This window comes from Somniosus microcephalus, chromosome 26 (assembly GCF_052327205.1).
Source record: "Somniosus microcephalus isolate GS21.2 chromosome 26, FLI_Smic_1.0, whole genome shotgun sequence".
Lineage (NCBI taxonomy): Eukaryota > Metazoa > Chordata > Chondrichthyes > Squaliformes > Somniosidae > Somniosus > Somniosus microcephalus.
In genome coordinates this window covers 1,350,116-1,365,990 of record NC_141012.1, presented here as the reverse complement: position 1 = coordinate 1,365,990, position 15,875 = coordinate 1,350,116, and the positions used below count along the sequence as shown (strand labels likewise).

The window sequence follows — 15,875 nt, the reverse complement described above, 5'->3', positions numbered from 1 at the left end:
GGAAGGACTGGAGGCCACTTGCTGAGGGCTCTGAACACGGGGCGGGGCGGCAGGGAGCTTTGCCGGACCATTGCTGCTCACATTGTGTGGACATTGGACATTGTTGGGAGCTTGGCTCCACTGTCTGATGTTACCGCCCGCGAGCCGCCACACGTTGTTGTAAAAAGTGAGAACTCACCGATCTCCGCAGGAACAGGTGCTGGGGAGACAAAGGAGAAAGAAGTGAATGTGGGGCTCCAGGAATGAGCGACCGGGTTCCCAGTAACAGCACCTGGACTAGACTCTGTCTGCACACAGCCTCCTCGGCAATCCCCATCCCCAACAACAAACACATCAACCACCTGCATTTACATAGCGCCTTTAACCTGCTCAAACATCCCAAGGTGCTTCACAGTAAATCGGACAGAATTTAACGCCGAGCCACACAATGATATATTAGGACAGGCGATCATAAGCTTACTTAAGGGAAGGTTTTAAGGAGGAGATTGGCGGAGAGGTTCCGGGAGGGAATTCCGGGGCTCAGGCGGTGGAAGGCACGGCCCCAATGGAGCGATGGAAATCAGAACTCTCTCAAAATTCATCGCCATGTGGATGTGATTGGGGGAGGTTGATGGATAGGATGGGGAGGAGGGGATGGAGCAAGGGAGGACCTGGGTAACGGGGAATCAGGACCTCAGTTCTCAGGCTTGCTTTATTCTGAATAAAATGAACGTAGTAACTAATATAACTATTAATAACATCTCCACATCATGAGACACAGAGGAAACGGGCCATTTGTTTTATAAATCTTTGTCTCCGGTTTACCAGTTAGAAAGTTGCAGACAATCTGCTGAGAAAGTGCAGGATCCGGCAGCGAGGGCGGTGACTGTAGTCACGGTGATGGAAGTTTGCACCGAGCTCTTTCTCGGGGCTGAACGGCCTCCTCCTGTCCCTCAGTCCCCAGCACAAGGACCTGGTGCCCAATCACCCGGGGACACAGCGTGTTATTGAGACCAACCCCGAGGCTCCTCCAGACACAGAGAGGAGAGGCAATCCCGAATATTGACAGCAATGAGCCCAGAAATCTCCCGACCTGTTCATTGAGTCCCCGTTAAATTATAAACCCACCGTATCGAACCCTCATCCCTTGGAGTCTTTGTTTAAAATGCGCGATTGTTTTTAGAGTCATAGAGTCATAGAGTCCTGAGGCACAGAAGGAGGCCATTCGGCCCGTTGAGTCCGTGCCGGCTCTCTGTAGAGCAATCCAGTCAGTCCCATTCCCCGCTCTATCCCCGTAGCCCTGCAACTTTATTTCCCTCCAGTGCCGATCCAGTCTCCCCGTGAAAACATTGAGTGTCTCCGCTTCCACCACTTCCGTCGGCAGCGAGTTCCAGGTCCTCACCACTGGCTGCGAAAAAAAGTTTTTCCTCACATCCCCACCCCCCCCCCCCCCGTATCTCTTGCCCAAAACCTTAAATCTATGTCCCCTAGTCCTTGTACTATCTACTAGTGGGAACAGCCTTTCCCCGTCTAGCCTATCCAAACCCATCGTAATCTTGTACACCTCGATCAAATCACCCCTCAACCTCCTTTGCTCAAATGAAAACAAATCCAGCTTCTCCAACCTGTCCTTATAGCTAGGATCCCCCATCCCCGGAACCATTCTGGTAAATCTCCTCTGCACCCTCTCAAGGGCCTTCACATCCTTCCTAAAGTGTGGTGACCAGAACTGGATACAATACTCCAGTTGTGGCCTAACCAGCGCTTTATAAAGGTTCAGCATAACTTCTCTACTTTTGTACTCAATACCTCTATTTATGAAGCCCAAGATCCCATATGCTTTGTTAACCACTCTCTCAATATGTCCTGCCACCTTCAGGGACTGATGCACATCAACTCCCAGGTCCCTCTGTCCCCGCACACTCTTTAAAACTGTGCCATTAAGTGTATATTGCCTCTCTCTGTTCCTTCTGCCAAAATGCATCACCTCACACTTCTCTGCATTAAATTCCATCCACCACTTGTCCACCCATTCTGCTAGCCTTTCTATGTCCTGTTGCAGTGAATTGGTATCATTTTTGTACCTTGCTCTGTGCGAGAGTGTTTAATCCACCTGCCCCACATCAGTCTAATCAGGTCAGACCACAGGTGGGCGGGACTGCCTATCTGCTGTGAATTCAGTTCAAAATCATTGTTATTGGTTTTAATTATATGGAGGGTTGAGCAATCCTGTGCTCCTAGTGTGGGCCACTCTCTGGGAGCATGAGAGGGAACGTTGGGGCTGCAACACTGCAGCCCATCTCCGGCCCACATTCCCTGGGTTGTAACCCCCCACACTGGGAGTGTGGGATTAGAGAATCCCCCCTCTGCCCTTCCCCCTCCCGCTTCCCTCCCCTTCCCCCTCTCTCCCACCCCCGGGCTCGACCAGTCAGAGACAGTTTCTGCCGCTCAGTCTGAATAAGTAGGCCGAGTAAAGCCCATTTCACATTCCACAATAACTGTTTCTCTCTCCACAGATGCTGCCTGACCAGCTGAGTATTTCCAGTACTTTCTGTTTTTAATTTCAGATTTCCAGCATTTTGCTGCAGTGTGTACCATCTACAAGATGCATTGCAGCAACTCGCCAAGGCTTCTTCGGCAGCACCTCCCAAACCCGCGACCTCTTCCACCTAGAAGGACAAGGGCAGCAGACGCATGGGAACACCACCACCTCCAAGTTCCCCTCCAAGTTACACACCATCCTGACTTGGAAATATATCGCCATTCCTTCTTCGTCGCTGGGTCAAAATCCTGGAACTCCCTCCCTAACAGCACGGTGGGAGCACCTTCACCACGGCGGCTCAACACCACCTTCTCAAGGGCAATTAGGGATGGGGAATAAATGCTGGCCTTGCCAGCGATGCCCCCATCCTGAGAATTAATATTTAACATTTTTTTCCAACTTTCAGTAATTTGTTTTTGAGTCGAATGAAGCTCGGCAAAACAATAATTATTTAAAATCTAAATGGGATTTACAGACACAAACTCTGGAATCCATCGGGCTCAGATAAGACGTCCTTTTCTTTCAGCGCAAACCAATACAACATGAAGGCTCTTAACCCTCTCCTTCCCTTAACCCTCTCCCTCCCTTAACCCTCTCCCTCCTGGATGGCGGGCTGGTAAGGAACCTGATTGGGGTGGCAGCGTGTGAGAGCAGCTCTCTGTACCGCACTGCGTTCAGACGGGATGTGAGGGTGGAGCTCACTGCAGCGCTTGGGTTTGCGTTAGTGCAGAATCTGGAGGAGTGCAGGCTGCCTTCACCTTACCACAGACCCCCTGCATGATGTACTTACTAAATTCAGATTCGGGTATGAGAGGTGCAGCTCACAGGAACCAGTCGCAGGGAGTCAGGACACACTGGCACTGCCATGCGAACGTGTGAAGGGGCATCATCATCAGGAACACAGATATGTCACTCTTTCAATCTGTTTCTTTCTGCAGTTTTTTCCCCTCTTTTCCAACTCTCAGAGAGTTTAATCTCCTCTGGTACTTGACTGGTTAATGTGTTGGTGTAAAAATTCCTTTTAGCACGATTGTATTTAAACAGGTTACCGGAGAGATATAACCGTGAAGTAAATTGAAAAGCTAAATCTGGAAAATTACTGAATTGTGAGAGTGGGCCAAGGAAACAGATTCAAATCTGTAAAAGGCAAATTTAGGACTGATATCAGGAAATTATACACGGAGTGATTGACACATGGAACGACTCCTAGATAGAATGACGATGAAGACAACTGAGTGATGCAATGGGATCTCTGGATGTGTGAAGTAGGATCGGGCGAACTGGTTTAGTGAAACCAAGAAAAACTCCAAAAAGAGTTAAATGCGTGGCTCAAAGACTGGTGTGGGAGAAATGGGTTTTGCTTCCTGGGACACTGGCACCAGTACTGGGGCAGGAGGGAGCTGTTCCGTTGGGACGGGCTTCACTTGGCCAGTGCTGGGACTAGAGTCCTGGCGGATCATATAACTAGGGCTGTAGAGAGGGCTTTAAACTAACTAGTGGGGGGGAGGTTCCTAGAGAGCAAATAATAAAAATGACAACAGAGAAGGTCATAGACTTAGGTAGCAGTGGGGAAATTAAAAACCAGAGCATGTCAGGAAGGGGCAGAAGGTATGGAGTAAAAGGTAAAGTAATAAAAAGAGCAAAAGCAGGAACTAAGTGTCACAAAACATCTTTGAAAGTTCTCTATCTGAATGCACGTAGCATTTGTAACAAAATAGACGAGTTAATGGCACAAATAACTACATATGGGTATGATCTTGTGGCCATTACAGAAACATGGCTGCAGGGTGACAATGCCTGGGAATTAAACATACCAGGTTATTTAACGATCAGGAAGGACAGGCAGGAAGGAAGGGGAGGTGGGGTGGCTATGTTAATAAAGGAAGGAATCACTGTAATACAGAGAAATGATATTGGGTCAAAAGATCAGGATAATGAAACAGTTTGGGTGGAGGTAAGGAATAATAAGGGGAAAAAAACACTAGTGGGCGTAGTCTATAGGCCTCCGAACAGTGGCAACTCTGTTGGACGGAGTATCAATCAGGAAATAGTTGAGGCTTGTAATAAGGGAACATCTATAATTATGGGGGATTTTAACTATCATATTAATTGGACAAATCAAATTGGGCAGGGCAGCCTTGAGGATGAGTTCATTGAGTGTATTTGGGATGGGTTTCTTGAGCAGTATGTAACTGAACCGACCAGGGGGCAAGCAACCTTAGATCTGGTCCTGTGTAACGAGACAGGATTAATTAAAAATGTCCTAGTAAAGGATCCCCTTGGAATGAGTGACCATAACATGGTTGAATTCCATATTCAATTAGAGGGCGAGAAGGTTGGGTCTCAAACAAGCGTGCTAAGCTTGAATAAAGGAGACTATGAAGGTATGAGAGCGGAATTGAGTAGAGTGGATTGGGAAAATAGATTAAAGGGTAAGGCGATACATGATCAGTGGTGTACATTTAAGGAGTTATTTTACAACTTCCAAAAAATATATATTCCACTGAGAAGAAAAGGGTGTAAAAGAAAAGACAGCCATCCGTGGCTAAGTAAAGAAATTAAGGATAGTATTCGACTAAAAACAAGGGCATATAAGGTAGCCAAATCTAGTGGGAGGATAGAGGATTGGGAAAACTTTAAAAGACAGCAAAAAATAACAAAAAGATTGATTAAGAAAGGGAAGATAGATTATGAAAGTAAATTAGCAAAAAATATAAAAACAGATAATAAGTGTTTTTATAGTTATATAAAAAGAAAAAGGGTGGCTAAAGTAAATGTTGGTCCCTTAGAGGATGTGACCGGGAAATTAATGGTGGGAAATATGGAGATGGCAAAAACACTGAATGAATATTTTACATCAGTCTTTACAGTAGAAGACACTAAGAATATCCCAACACTGGACAAACAGGGGGCTAAAGGGGGGAGGAGCTAAACATGATCAAAATCACTAAGGAAGTGGTACTCGGTAAAATAATGGGACTCAAGGCGGATAAATCACCTGGACCTGATGGCTTACATCCTAGGGTCTTGAGGGAAGTGACGGTAGGGATTGTGGATGCATTGGTAATAATTTTCCAAAACTCCCTGGACTCGGCAAAGGTCCCGGCAGACTGGAAAACTGCTAATGTAACACCCTTATTTAAAAAGGGCAGTAGACAAAAGGCTGGAAACTATAGACCGGTTAGCCTAACATCTGTGGTAGGTAAAATTTTGGAGTCCATTATTAAGGAGACAGTAACAGGACATTTGGATAATCATAATTTAATAGGACAAAGTCAGCATGGTTTTATGAAGGGGAAGTCATGTTTGACAAATTTGCTGGAATTCTTTGAGGAAGTAACATATAGGGTGGATAAAGGGGAGCAAGTTATTATCTTAATGGCAAGAAACTGGAAAGTACTGAAGTACAAAGTGATCTGGGGGTCCTGGTGCACGAAACTCAAAAGGTTAGTATGCAGGTGCAGCAAGTGATTAAGAAGGCCAATGGAATGTTGGCTTTCATTGCTAGGGGGATAGAATATAAAAATAGGGAGGTATTGCTTCAGTTGTACAAGGTATTGGTGAGACCGCACCTGGAATACTGCGTACAGTTTTGGTGTCCATACTTAAGAAAGGACATACTTGCTCTCGAGTCAGTACAAAGAAGGTTCACTCGGTTAATCCCGGGGATGAGGGGATGGACATATGAGGAGAGGTTGAGTAGATTGGGACTCTACTCATTGGAGTTCAGAAGAATGAGAGGCAATCTTATTGAAACATATAAGATTGTGAAGGGGTTGGATCGGGTGGATGCGGGGAAGATGTTCCCGATGATGGGTGAAACTAGAACTAGGGGGCATAGTCTTAGAATAAGGGGCTGCTCTTTCAAAACTGAGATGAGGAGGAACTACTTCACTCAGAGGGTGGTAGGTCCATGGAATATGCTGCCCCAAAAAGCTGTAGAAGCTACATCATTACATAAATTTAAAACAGAAATAGACAGTTTCCTAGAAGTAAAGGGAATTAAGGGTTACGGGGAGCGGGCAGGAATTTGGACATGAGTCTAGGTTCGGATCGGTCATGGCTCTGTGGGTAGCGGAGCGGGCCCAGGGGCCGTGTAGCCTGATCCTGCTCCTATTTCGTGTGTCTAATTCTGTTAGATTCAGGAGATGGTTCTGTGATAGTGGATTGGCGGTTAGGATCAGATCAGCCATGATCTTATTGAATGGCGGAGCAGGCTCGAGGGGCCGATTGGCCTACTCCTGCTCCTATTTCTTATGTTCTTATGTTCTTATGTTCAGTGTTAGTGCAGAACGTACCATACTCATGGCTGTTTCCGGACAGAGCCCCTTATTTACTCTGTCTAAACCCTTCATGATTTTGAATATCTCTGTCAAATCTCCCCTTAACTCACTCTACTCTAAGGAGAACAATCCCAACTTCTCCAGTCTCTGTGTATCTGGAGTCCCTCGTCCCTGGTGCCATTCTAGTAAATCTCCTCGGCACCCTCTCCAAGGTTTTGACATCATTCCTAAAATGCGATGCCCAGAATTGGACACAATTTACTGAAAGCAAACATACCTTCAATACTCAACAACTGAATTGTGACCATTTAACACAGGCCACCGCACAACTGGGAATTAAACACAGGAAAATCGCAGCTTTTTACAAACTCTTTACAGGTAAGTTAGGCCATTCAGCCCATCTTAATTCACCCATTCAGAAAGATCCCATCATCCCCCACTGCACTGATTCCGGGATTGTGCTCGCACTCCTGGATGACAAACTTTATTCCCGCACTCCACCATCACAAACTTTATTCCCGCACTCCTGGATCACAAACTTTATTCCGCACTCCTGGATCACAAACTTTATTCCCCGCACTCCTGGATCACAAACTTTATTCCGCACTCCTGGATCACAAACTTTATTCCGCACTCCTGGATCACAAACTTTATTCCGCACTCCTGGATCACAAACTTTATTCCCCGCACTCCTGGATCACAAACTTTATTCCGCACTCCTGGATCACAAACTTTATTCCCCGCACTCCTGGATCACAAACTTTATTCCGCACTCCTGGATCACAAACTTTATTCCGCACTCCTGGATCACAAACTTTATTCCGCACTCCTGGATCACAAACTTTATTCCCCGCACTCCTGGATCACAAACTTTATTCCGCACTCCTGGATCACAAACTTTATTCCCCGCACTCCTGGATCACAAACTTTATTCCCGCACATGGCCGTTCCCTCGGGGGTTGTAGCTGGTGGTCCTACTTGCTGCAATACCTCTCGCTAGTAGGAACTGACGGAGTTCCTCGCTCATGAAGGAGGAGCCCCGGTCACTATGTATATAGTTCGGGAACCCGAACAAGGCGAAGAGGTCGTTCAGGCACTTGATGACCGTGGTACTGATCATGTCTGGGCAGGGGAAGGCAAAAGGGAAACGGGAGTACTCATCAACGATGTTGAGGAAGTACACATTGCGGTCAGATGACGGTAGAGGCCCCTTAAAGTCGATGCTCAGGCGCTCGAAGGGGCGGGTGGCCTTGATCAGGCTTGCTCTGTCCGGCCTATAGAAGTGCGGTTTGCACTCGGCGCAGGTCTGGCAGTTCCTGGTCATGGTCCTGACCTCCTCGATGGAGTAGGTCAGGTTGCGGGCCTTAATGAAATGGTAAAGTCTGGTGACCCCGGGGTGGCAGAGGTCGTTGTGGAGGGTCTGAAGTCTATCAATATGCGCGCTGGCGCATGTAATTCGTGAAAGAGCATCAGGGGGTTCGTTCAGCTTACCTGGCCGGTACAAGATATCATAATCGTAGGTGGATAGCTCGATTCTCCACCTCAAGATCTTGTCATTCTTGATTTTGCCCCTCAGCTTGTTATTAAACATGAAAGCAACCGAACGTTGGTCGGTGAGGAGGGTAAATCGTTTGCCTGCCAGGTAATGCCTCCAGCGCCGTACCGCCTCCACAATTGCCTGGGCTTCCTTCTCGACCGACGAGTGTCGGATCTCGGGGCCCTGTAGGGTCCTTGAGAAGAAGGCCACCGGCCTCCCCTCCTGGTTAAGGGTAGCGGCTAGGGCGAAGTCGGATGCATCGCTCTCCACTTGGAAGGGGATGGACTCATCCACTGCATGCATTGTGGCCTTGGCTATGTCTCCCTTGATGAGGGAGAAGGCCGCGCACGCTTCCTCCGTGAGGGGGAAGGATGTGGACTTCATGAGGGGTCTGGCTTTGTCCGCATAATTGGGCACCCATTGGGCATAGTAGGCGAAGAGCCCCAGGGTTCTCTTAAGTGCCTTAGGGCAGTGGGGGAGGGGTAGCTCCATGAGGGGGCGCATTCTTTTGGGGTCGGGGCCGATGAGTCCGTTCTCTACTACACAGCCAAGGATGGCAAGGCGCGAGGTGTTAAACACACATTTCTCCTTATTGTAGGTGAGGTTCAGCCGTTGGGCCGTACGAAGGAATTTCTCCAGATTCACGTCATGGTCCTGCCGGTCGCGGCCGCAGATGGTGACGTTATCTAGATAGGGGAATGTGGCCTGCAGTCCGTTCTGGTCAACCATCCGGTCCATCTCCCTTTGGAAGACCGAGACCCCGTTGGTGACACCGAAGGGGACCCTAAGGAAGTGGTATAGGCGCCCATTCGCCTCGAAGGCGGTGTACTGGCGGTCCTCGGGGTGGATAGGGAGTTGGTGGTAGGCCGACTTAAGGTCGATGGTCGAGAATACGCGGTATTGTGCAATCTGATTGACCATGTCAGATATGCGGGGAAGGGGGTATGCGTCCAGCTGGGTGTATCTGTTTATGGTCTGGCTGTAGTCGATGACCAGGCGATTTTTATCGCCGGTCTTAACGACCACGACCTGGGCACGCCAGGGGCTGTTGCTCCCCTCGATAATGCCCTCTTTCAGGAGGCGCCACACCTCAGAGCTAATGAAGGCTCTGTCCCCAGCGCTGTACCGCCTGCTCTTGGTAGCGACGGGTTTGCAGTCGGGGGTGAGGTTAGCGAACAGGGAAGGTGGCGGCACCTTGAGGGTGGATAGGCTGCAGGTGTTACGCGGTGGGCGGTTTAACATTCGCTGGTTGTCGACTGTGAGTGGGGGGAGGGGTCCACCGTATGCTAGGGTTACACTTTGGAGGTGGGATTGGAAGTCCAGCCCTAGTAGGACGGCAGCGCAGAGCTGGGGGAGGACGAGGAGTTTAAAATTTTTATACTCCGTACCCTTAACCGACAAGGTCACAACACAGTAGCCGCTAATGTCCGTGGCGTGGGACCTCGATGCCAACGAGATTCGGTTGCGCGTTGGCAGGACAGGGAGGGAGTAGTGGCTCACCGTGTCTGGGTGGATGAAGCTCTCCGTGCTTCCGCTGTCGAACAGGCAGGTCGTGGCGTGGCCGTTTACTTTGATGTCCATCATCGACTTGGACAGGTGGTGTGGGCGGGCTTGATCCAGAGTGACGGAGGCTAGTGTGTAGGTAAGCGAGTCGTTGTCGTCTGCGGGCGAGGCGGTCGTCGGGTCCGGGGGCCCGGTGGCAGTCGGGCGTGGTGGGTAAAATGGCGTCTCCCACGAGGTAGGACAAAATGGCGGAGAAGATGGCTACCCCCATAACTCACATGAGGCACTATTGGGGTCGGTTGCCTTGATCAAAGATGGCCGCCCCATGACTCACGTGTGGGGATGCTGGCCTCAGTTGCCTTGAAAGAAGATGGCTGCCCCCACAGTTCGCATGAGGCACTGCTGGCCTCTGAAGATCCGCTCCTGCAGGCCTTAGAGAAGTGGCCTTTCTTCCTGCAGGTTGAGCAGGTAGAGTTCCTGGCTGGGCAGCGCGACCTCGGGTGCTTCTCCTGGCCGCAAAAGAAGCAGCCGGCGGCCCGATCGCGGGTGCCCGATGTCGGAGCCGGTACCGGGGGTGGCGGTCCCGGTCGGGTCCGGGACGCCGACGCTGAGGTAGGTCCCGGGGGCGGCGCTGCGAAGGGTATTGCGGTAGGGGTCAGGCCCGAGTCCCAGGGTCGCGAGCAGTACCTGGAAAACGCCTCCTGGTCCTGATGGGCCACCTCTAGGGAGAGAGCGAGTGCTTCAGCTTTGTCCAGGTCGAGGTCTTTAGCTTCAAGCAGTCTTTGCCGTGAGTAGTCGGACCGTAGGCCTTTCACAAAGGCATCGCGGCTATTATCTTCCGTATTTTCAACAGCCGTCACCGCTTTAAAGTCACAGTTCCTGCCGAGTGCTCTTAGCGCCCGTAAAAATTCAGCTACAGACTCTCCTGGCTGTTGCGGGCGGGATCTTAGGAGGTGCCTGGTGTACATGTAATTTACCGGGCTCCGGTACTGCTGTTTCAGTAGGTTGATAGCGGCCTCGTATGTAGTCGTGTCCTGGATGAGTGCGTATACTCTCGGGCTCGCTTGGGCGTTCAGAACTCTTAGTTTGGATCTCTGAGGGACGCCGGATTCTTTCAGGTAGGATTCGAAGCAGTCCAGCCAGTGTTTGAAGTTGAGGGCTGAGTTTGCTGCCTGTGGGTTTAGATCCAGGTACGGTGGTTTGAGGGCTTGCAGCCAAGCCGGCTGGTGTGGCTGGCGTAGCCCGGTGTCTGAAAGCTGCTGTGGCTGTGCTTCTGGGAGGGCTTCTGGCTGGCCAGTAGTAGACATCTTTAAAATTTAGCCAATAAAATTGATATACCTATCAATTCATCCAATAAAAAGCGACGAGTTAGGAACGTAACTAAAGGTTTTTATTGACTAAATAACAGAGCCCACCCTCGTGGGTGATCGGGTCCAACAAGGAGAAATACCAGCCAGTCGACTACCTTTATACCTGGGCAGGTAGGTGGAGCCATGGGCGGAGTCGGAGGTGGTCAGCCCAGGTATAACAGCGCGACAAGAGGCGACCTCGTATAGTGATACAACAGTGAGAACAGTGATAACAATACAACAGTGATAACTATAGTGTAACGATAGTGAACGATAAAAGTGGTTTACCACAGCCACCAAACAGTAATGTAATGTAGGGCACAGTATCAATCAAGAGATTAGAAGTGCATGTAACAAGGGCAATACGGTAATCATGGGGGACTTTAATCTACATATTGACTGGGCAAATCAAATTACCACTAATGGTGTGGAGGATGAATTCTTGGAATGCATGCGAGATGGTTTCCTGGATCAGTATGTGGAGGAACCAACCAGGGAACAGGCTATTCTGGATCTGGTACTGTGAAATGAGAAAGGGCTAATCAATAATCTTGTGGTAAAGGGGCCTTTAGGGACAAGTGACCATAATATGAATGAATTTTACATTAAGTTTGAGGGTGATGTAGTCCAATCTGAAACTAAGGTCTTCAATCTAAACAAAGGAAACTACAAGGGTATGAGGAACAAGTTGGCCATGGTAGATTGGGAGACTACACTAAAAGGTATGAAGGTGGACATACAATGGCTAACATTCAAGGAAATAATGCATAATTTGCAACAAACATATAAAAACCCAAAAGGAAAAGTGATCCAACCATGACTAACAAAAGAAATTAAAGCTAGTATTAAGTCAAAGGAGGAAGCTTATAAAGTTGCCAGAAAAAGCGGTCAGCCTGAGGATTGGGATCTTTTTAGAAATCAGCAAAGGGGGACCAAGAAATTGATAAAGAAAGGGAAAATGGAATATGAGCACAAACTAGTGAAAAATATAAAAATGGATTGTAAAAGCTTCTATAGGTATGTGAAAAGGAAAAAACTGGTGAAGGTAAATGTAGGTCCTTTACAGTCAGATGGGAGAATTTATAATGGGGAATGAGGAAATGGCAGAGAAATTAAATAAATACTTTGTTTCTGTCTTCACGGAGGAAGACACAAAAAACCTCCCAGAAATACGAGAAAACCAAGGGTGTGGCGAGAATGAATGGGACTAAAAGTCGATAAATCCCAAGGACCGGATGACCTACACCCTAGGGTTTTGAAAGAGGTGGCCATTGGAATAGTGGACGCATTGGTTGTCATCTTCCAAAATTCTACAGATTCTGGAAAGGTTCCTGCAGATTGGAGGATAGGAAATGTAACCCCGCTATTTAAGAAAGGAGGGAGAGAGAAAACAGGGAAGTACAGACCTGTTAGCCTCACATCAGTAGTTGGGAAAATGCTGGAATCTATTATAAAGGATGCAATAACTGGGCACTTAGAAACTAATAGTAAGATTGGGCAGAGTCAACATGGATTTATGAAAGGGAAATCCTGTTTAACAAACCTATTGGAGTTCTTTGAGGATGTAACTAATGGAGTAGACAAAGGGGAACCGGTAGATGTGGTGTATCTGGATTTTCAGAAGGCCTTCGATAAGGTCCCACACAAGAGGTTGGTGAACAAAATTAGGGCACATGGAATTGGGGGTAATATACGAGCATGGATTGAGACTTGGTTAACAGACAGAAAACAAAGAGTAGGGATAAACGGGTCTTTTTCAGGATGGCAGGCTGTGACTAGTGGGGTACCGCAAGGATCAGTGCTTGGGCCCCAGCTATTCACAATCTATATCAATGATTTGGATGAGGGGACTAAATGTAACATTTCCAAATTTGCTGATGATACAAAGCTAGGTGACAGTGTCAGTTGTGAAGAGGATGTGAAGAGACTTCAAGGGGATCTTGACAGGCTCAGTGAGTGGGCGAGAACATGGCAGATGGAATATAATGTGGATAAATGTGAAGTTATCCACTTTGGTAGAAAAAACAGAAAGGCAGAGTATTTCCTAAATGGTGAAAGATTGGGGAATGCAGATGCTCAAAGGGACCTGGGTGTCCTTGTACAGGAGTCACTGAAAGTGAATGTGCAGGTGCAGCAAGCCATTAGGAAGGCAAATGGTATGCTGGCCTTCATTACAAGAGAATTTGAGTACAGGAGTAAAGAAGTCTCACTCCAATTATATAGGGCCTTGGTGAGACCACACCCGGAGTACTGTGTACAATTTTGGTCTCCTTACCTAAGGAAGGATATACTTATCATAGAGGGAGTGCAACGAAGGTTCACGAGATTGATTCCTGGGATGGCGGGACTGTCGTATGAGAAGAGATTGAGTAAACTAGGCCTGTATTCTCTTGAATTCAGAAGAATGAGAGGGGATCTCATTGAAGCTTACAAAATTATTACTGGGCTTGATAGGGTGGATGCTGGGAGAATGTTTCCCTTGGCTGGGGGATCTAGAACTAGGGGTCACAGCCTCAGGATAAAGGGTAGGCCATTCAGGACTGAGATGAGATTAAATTTCTTCTCACAGAGGGTGGTGAATCTTTGGAATTCTCTACCTCAGAGGGCTGTGGAGGTTCAGTCATTGGGTATATTCAAAACAGAAGTCGATAGATTTCTGACTAGTAAGGGCATCAAGGGATATGGCGATGGGGCTGGTGAATGGAGTTGAGGCAGAAGATCAGCCATGATCTCATTGAATGGCGGAGCAGGCTCGAAGGGCTGAGTGGCCGACTCCTGCTCCTATTTCTTATATTCTTATGTTCTTATGTACACTGTTCCAACAAAGCTCAATGGAAGCTCAGGGAACAGCACCTCATCTTTCAATGAGGCACTTTACAAGCTTCCAGACTCAACATCCAGTTCAACAATTTCAGACCATAACCTCGGCCCCTATTTTTTCAGACGGCAGCTGTTGCTGATGATTCTGCCATTCCCATTTACACCTCCTCTAGACCCATCTTTTGTTTCTTTACTTGTCCCATTACCATCTCCTTTTGCTTTGTACAATCATCCCTTTTGTCTCTTAATCTCTCCTGCCTTCCACCCTATCACAGACCTTCCCTTTTGTGCTTTCCTCCCCTCCCTCCTTTCCCTGCCCCTGCACTTGCTGAAAACCTGTTACATCTCCAACTTTTCCCAATTCTGACGAAAGGTCATCAACCTAAAACTTAACTCTGTTTCTCTCTCCACGGAGTCTGTCTGACCTGCTGAGTATTTCCAGCATTTTCTGCTTTTTGATGTTAAATATTTCGTCCATGTATTAAAACACTGAACAGTTTGAATATTTTTGGATTATTTTTTCTGCTGCGCTCCCCGTGATTCTCACCTTCCCCAGCTGGAGGGATGGTTTAGGGCTTTCCTGATGGATTGTGTGTTTTGTGTCCGATCTCGGCATACACTGACCATCATTGGTCACAAGTGAGGGGTAACACTGTGCTCGCAGCTTGCTCTGTGTTACCAGGCGCTCAGAGGGCAATGTTTGGGAATGTGGCCGGCCAAGTGGAAAAAGTGCTAGTAGGTGAGCACTTTGGTGATAGTGACCATAATATGGTAAGATTTAAGGTGGCCATGGAAAAGGACAGGGATGGGCCGGAAATAAAGGTTCTAAATTGGGGGAAGGCCGATTTTAATAGGATAAGGCAGGATCTGGCCAAAATGGACTGGGATCAGCTACTTGTAGGAAAATCCGCATCGGAGCAATGGGAGGCTTTCAGAAGGGAGATTGAGATCATACAATGGCAACATGTTCCCGTAAAGGTCAAGGGTGGTTCCAAAAACCACAGGGAACCTTGGATGACAGGGGATATACGAGAATGGATTAGGAAAAAAAGGAGGGCTTTTGGTAGATACAAAAGGCTAAAGACGGAGGAAGCCCTAGAGGAGTACAAAAAGTGCAGGGGGATACTTAAAAAAGAAATTAGGAGATCAAGGAGGGGCCATGAAATAACACTGGCAAGCAAAATAAAGGAAAATCCGAAGATGTTTTATAAGTATATTAAGGGTAAGAGGATAACTAGGGAAAAAATAGGGCCCATTAGGGACAAAAGTGGCAATCTGTGTGTGGAGCCGGAAGATGTAGGAGGGGTTCTAAATGAATTTTTTGCATCTGTTTTCACTATGGAGAAGGACGATGTAGACATAGAAATAGGGCGGGGGGACTGTGATATGCTCGAACATATTAACATCGAGCGGGAGGGGGTATTGGCGGTTTTAGCTGGCCTAAAAATGGATAAATCCCCAGGCCCGGATGAAATGTATCCCAGGCTGCTGTGTGAGGCAAAGGAGGAGATTGCGGGGGCTCTAACACATATATTCAGGACCTCTCTGGCCACAGGGGATGTGCCAGAGGACTGGAGAACCGCTAATGTAGTACCATTATTCAAGAAGGGTAGTAGGGAAAAACCGGGGAACTACAGGCCAGTGAGCCTAACATCAGTGGTAGGAAAATTATTGGAAAAAATCCTGAGGGACAAAATTTGTCTCCACTTGGAGAGGCAAGGATTAATCAGGGATAGTCAACATGGCTTTGTCAAGGGAAGATCATGTCTGACTAATTTGATTGAATTTTTTGAGGGGGTGACTAGGTGTGTGGATGAGGGTAACGCAGTGGATGTGGTATACATGGATTTCAGTAAGGCCTT

General features: G+C 47.8%; 1 protein-coding gene across 3 annotated transcripts in view; it reads right to left on the bottom strand.

Annotated features, from left to right (window-relative positions):
• LOC147100192 (T-cell surface glycoprotein CD3 delta chain) overlaps window positions 1-15,875 on the bottom strand; it is a 60,211-nt gene that overhangs the window by 9,961 nt on the left and 34,375 nt on the right. For all 3 annotated transcript variants that reach the window (XM_085967625.1, XM_085967628.1, XM_085967627.1), the window contains one exon: window positions 179-199. In XM_085967625.1, coding sequence (XP_085823751.1) covers window positions 179-199 — 21 coding nt within the window. The remainder of the gene's footprint in view (window positions 1-178; window positions 200-15,875) is intronic.